Below are 5000 nucleotides of genomic sequence, written 5' to 3'. Positions count from 1 at the left end.
TGTCTGTCTGTCTGTCTGTCTCTCTCTCTCTCTCTCTATATATGTCTGTCTGTCTGTCTGTCTCTCTCTCTCTCTCTCTCTCTCTCTCTATATATATATATGTCTGTCTGTCTGTCTGTCTCTCTCTCTCTCTCTCTCTCTCTCTCTCTCTCTATATGTCTGTCTGTCTCTCTCTGTCTCTCTCTCTCTCTCTATATATATATGTCTGTCTGTCTCTCTCTCTCTCTATATATGTCTGTCTGTCTGTCTGTCTCTCTCTCTCTCTCTCTCTCTCTCTCTCTCATATCTTCGTGACCACTTCCTGTTGAAGTGTTAAGCAGGGATAATAGTAAACTGTGCAGGACAGAGGGTTCACCAGGTCCACGAAACCTGTGCTTTACTGTATGATTAAGGTTTTTACACACCGGAGCATATCTCCGCCTCTCATCCTGTGTTCCTGGGATAAGCTCCAGATCTGACACAATCCAGTCCAGTATCAAACAGTTTCTAAAGATGAATGAAAGACTGTATCTGTCTGTATCATATCCCTACAGAGTGCATACAGGGTTTATACTAGTTCTTTGTGCCAGTGTTCATATCTGTGCTCAGAGAGATTTGCATTAAAAGGCTTGTTGTACTGATAGTAATATAATCAGACATATAACCAATGCTTTGTATTTTGATATTTTGGTATTTTGCCTGCTGTGATATTTATAGCAGTTTAACCTGACAACAAAACTTTTTTGTATTTGCTTATTTGACAGAGCATCTTTGTTGACGGGCCGTTATCAGACACGCTCTGGCATCTACCCTGGTGTGCTGTACCCGGGCTCAATAGGTGGGCTTCCTCTCAACGAGACTACCATCGCAGAAGTACTGAAACCACTAGGCTATGCCACAGCCATGATGGGGAAATGGCACCTGGGCTACGGGGCTAATGGTACTTACCTGCCTACACGACAAGGCTTTGACCATTATCTTGGCATCCCATACTCTCATGACATGGTAACATTCTGTCCATGATCTATCTGGCACAATGGCAAAAAATACCGCACTATTTTTCATTGTTTGGAATTATTTCTTTAATATTATTGTTTTTTACTGATGTGGTAATATTATGCATTTCAATTGATGCAAAACTCCTTTCTTACCTAATTTTTGTACAGGGTCCTTGTCAGAATCTGACCTGCTTCCCTCCTGATGTGAAGTGCTTTGGCATCTGTGATGTCGGTACAGTAACCGTGCCTCTGATGAAGGAGGAAACCATCACGCAGCAGCCTGTAGATTTTATTGATCTGGAAGATGCCTATAGTCATTTTGCCACAGAGTTCATCCGCAACGCAACTCAGAAACATCAACCTTTCTTCCTCTATTATCCCTCTCATGTGAGTCAGCAAAGACAATTTTTTCTCAACCACCAGTGCACATTTTATACGAATCCCTGGGGTAATGGCTTTATAGAGGGTGGGGAAAAAAGAGCTGACACAATGGAGTGTCATAAAAAGCATTCAAGTCCAGAGGGAAGTCAAGCTCTTGTTATGTTAATTGACCAGCCAATAAGGTCACAAGTTGAAAGGCAAGATTTGTCTTGCTAGTGAATAGAAGATGTACAACATAAACTGGAAATATTCTATTGCCTTCATTCTAGTTTCACTATATAAATGTAATTGTCATATACGGTATGCTGTATTTGATTTTTTTTTGACTCATTGGCACAGGTAAACCAATTTGTATTTCATTGCTGTTACTGACATTAATAAACCCTCACAGTGAGTTAGACTAGTTAACTAAGACAAGCCACTACTAGTTTAAGCTAGTAGATGGACTTGTTGACATGGCAGATTGACAGAAAATTACAACAAACAGAAGCACCTACGCTGTTACCATCATCAACCAAACCACATTCTATGAATATGCAACTTGGAAATGTCTCCCTGTGTAATAATACCATGTAAGGAAGCAACATTTTCCATGGTCTTCATTAGCATATAGTATAGTGTGATTGTTCCCAATTCTTCAACTACATAACTGGTACATTAGATGCAAACTGATTTGAGTGCACATGTTTGTCACCTTTGAGTTCATTTTTCTTATTATGCATTTATTCTCTGCCTCTTTCTCAATCTGACTGTGTGTCCCTGTAGCACACTCACTACCCACAGTATGCAGGGTGGAAATCTGTGGGCCGGTCACTCAGGGGGCCATTTGGAGACGCACTACTGGAGTTTGACTCTACTGTAGGAAACATCCTGAAAACTCTGAAGGAAACAGGAGTCCTTGATAACACACTTGTCTTCTTTACATCTGACAATGGGTAAGTGTGTGAATGTGTCTTTACTTATCTACACTACCAGTCAAAAGTTTGGACACACCTTCTAATTCCATGGTCTTTCCTGATGTTTATTTCTTTCTACATTGTAAAACAATGCTGAAGGCGGCCGAAATACACAATAATGTCCTTTGAACAGTTGATATTGAGATATGTCTGCTACTGATGCTCTGTAAAGCCTTCATAACGGCTCTAATCTGAGGTGCTGTTAATTGGTGATTTCTGAGGCTGGTAACTCTAAATGAACTTCTCCTCTGCAGCAGAGGTCAGTTTTGGTCTTGCTTTACTGGGATGGTCTTCATGTGAGCCAGTTTCATCATGGTGCTTGATGGGTTTTGCAAATGCACTTGACAATACTGTTCTTGCAAGAACTATTCCAGAACACCTGACCTTCGTGTCTTAAAATAACAACTGACTGTTTTTTTTGTTGTCGTTACATATGGATTACTTAAGTCCACGTGTGTTATTTCATAGTTTTGAAATCTCCAGTATTGTTCTAGAATGTAGAAAAGAAATCCCTAAACAAAAAACACTGAATTAAAAGGTGTGTCCAAACTTTTGACTGGTAGTGTACATTGAACCTATTTCCCCCCCTTTCCTCTTATGGTTTCTGTGATATTTTCAGGCCAGAGCTTATGCGAATGTCTCGTGGAGGAAATGCAGGGATGTTGAAGTGCGGTAAAGGCACTACGTATGAAGGAGGAATGAGAGAGCCTGCTATTGCATACTGGTCTGGAGTCATTAAACCAGGTACAGTAGTGTGAAAGCACCACTTCACTGTGTATCAGAAATTTACATGAAGTCAAATAATAAAACACCTCTGTTGAGTTCTTGACTGTTCAAAATGTGTTGATGAATTTTCTCTATCAGCTGCTTGGGTAGTAGTGTTAATATACGTTATCGTTTCCATAGTAACAGCTCGTTCAGAGGGACTTGTATAGAGGACACTCCAGGTTCTAAGATGGACATAAAATAGATTTAAGAAAAAGTGTTATTCAACTATGAAAAACACCTGATTTAACATGTACTCCAGTGTTTGTAACATTCATCGATCTCACACATGCGTACAAGGAGGTTTGTTTTTTGTCTTATTAACGGGACAAGAGTTAAAAATTGTTATAAATTGTGGTGGAATAAAACACTTAAAGAATCAGCTTCAGGGTGATCCTGGCATGCCTGTTAATTCTTTTCCTATAACAGCACACCTCCATGTGTTTTATTCCTTAACTTGTCATTTTTATAATAAAAGTATTTGCTCACAATCCCCAGGTGTCACTCATAGTCTCTCCAGTACTCTAGACATCCTGCCTACCTTTGCCAGATTGGCTGGAGCTCCATTACCCAAGGTTCAGCTGGATGGTGTGGACATGGTTGATATATTGTTCAATCATGGAACAGTAAGAAAGCATGCTATGTCCTGTTCTCTAAATGAAGCTGTTTCCTCTGAGTGTTTTCATCATACCCAGTTCATTCTGCTTTGGGTTTCAGGGTCAAAGGAAGGTCATGTTTTACTACCCAGTTGACCCCAGTGAGAAGTATGGTGTGTTTGCAGTGAGAATGGGAAAATATAAAGCTCATTATTATACCAGAGGTGAGTTCAGGCTTAGATCTCCAGTCTGAAGAGCTCTTTAATGTCTTGGTCTCTTAAACCTGCCCAAATACCCATAATAAATACTTTTTGTCTATTTCTCTGTCCAAGGATCAGCACATAGTGGCACAACTCCAGATAAGGATTGTCGGATAACAACCCCCCTGACGTATCACGACCCTCCTCTGCTATTTGACCTGGAGTCTGACCCATCTGAAAACTACAGCTTAAATGTGAAGGCTCACCCCGAGCTGGTCAGCGTGCTGCAGAATATCAAGGACCTCAAGGACGGGTTTGAAGCCTCGATGCAGTTTGGAGAAAGTGAGATTGGAAAAGGAACTGATCCTAAACTGGCACCATGCTGTAACCCAGAGTGCTCTCCCAAACCACAATGCTGCCGGTGTGGGACTACTCTCTGACCAGTTCATTGCTAAATATTACAGCTTTATTTCTTTAAAAGGGAAGACCAGAGATGATATAATGTATTAAAATCAGAAATCAGAAAAAGTTTTATTGCCAGGTACAGCAAAGGGTCAGCAAAGAACACTTTACAGTACTAGGAGTTTGTCTTGGTGTCAGGTGCAAACATATACACAGGTATGAAATGTCAGTACAAATGTACACAATTTTAGAAAAGAGCTAGAATAAGTTAAATAAATACTGTATAAAGTGACTTGCATGAGAATTAGTGCAATGTAAAAAGTGAATGTCCAAACATATATACAGATGTGAGGTATGTACACAATCTTGGATGAGATAAGTATTGTGTACAAAAGTGTGAGTTTGAATGAACAGTAGTGCAATTTAGAATGTGGAAGTGAGTGTCCGGGTTGGGGGGGGGTCATCTTGGGGTAAATGAGGCAGTGTTCAACAGGCTGACTGCAGTGGGGAAGAAACTGTTCTTGTGGCGTGAGGACTGGAGCCTCTTGCCAGAGGGGAGGGACTGAAAAAGTTCGTTTCCGGGATGAGAGGGGTCGGCTGCGATCTTGGCTGCACGTCTCCGGGACCTGGAGAGGTACAGCTCCTGAAGAGATGGGAGACTACAGGCAATCACCTTCTCAGCAGAATGGATGACATGCTGAAGTTTGGCCTTGTCCCTGGCTG

The 5000-nt window shown here is 41.0% G+C and overlaps 1 protein-coding gene across 1 annotated transcript in view; it reads left to right on the top strand.

The window, feature by feature from the left end:
• The window catches only part of LOC131352388 (arylsulfatase A-like), a 7202-nt gene that overhangs the window by 1240 nt on the left and 962 nt on the right, over positions 1-5000 (top strand). Inside the window, exons 2-8 of the mRNA XM_058388479.1 lie at positions 744-984; positions 1146-1364; positions 2124-2293; positions 2934-3058; positions 3578-3705; positions 3797-3899; positions 4008-5000. The exon at positions 4008-5000 is cut by the window's right edge and continues 962 nt beyond it. Coding sequence (XP_058244462.1) covers positions 744-984; positions 1146-1364; positions 2124-2293; positions 2934-3058; positions 3578-3705; positions 3797-3899; positions 4008-4315 — 1294 coding nt within the window. The 3' untranslated portion in view covers positions 4316-5000. The remainder of the gene's footprint in view (positions 1-743; positions 985-1145; positions 1365-2123; positions 2294-2933; positions 3059-3577; positions 3706-3796; positions 3900-4007) is intronic.

Source organism: Hemibagrus wyckioides, linkage group LG04, assembly GCF_019097595.1.
Source record: "Hemibagrus wyckioides isolate EC202008001 linkage group LG04, SWU_Hwy_1.0, whole genome shotgun sequence".
Classification (NCBI taxonomy): domain Eukaryota; kingdom Metazoa; phylum Chordata; class Actinopteri; order Siluriformes; family Bagridae; genus Hemibagrus; species Hemibagrus wyckioides.
This window is presented reverse-complemented; position numbering and strand designations above follow the sequence as displayed.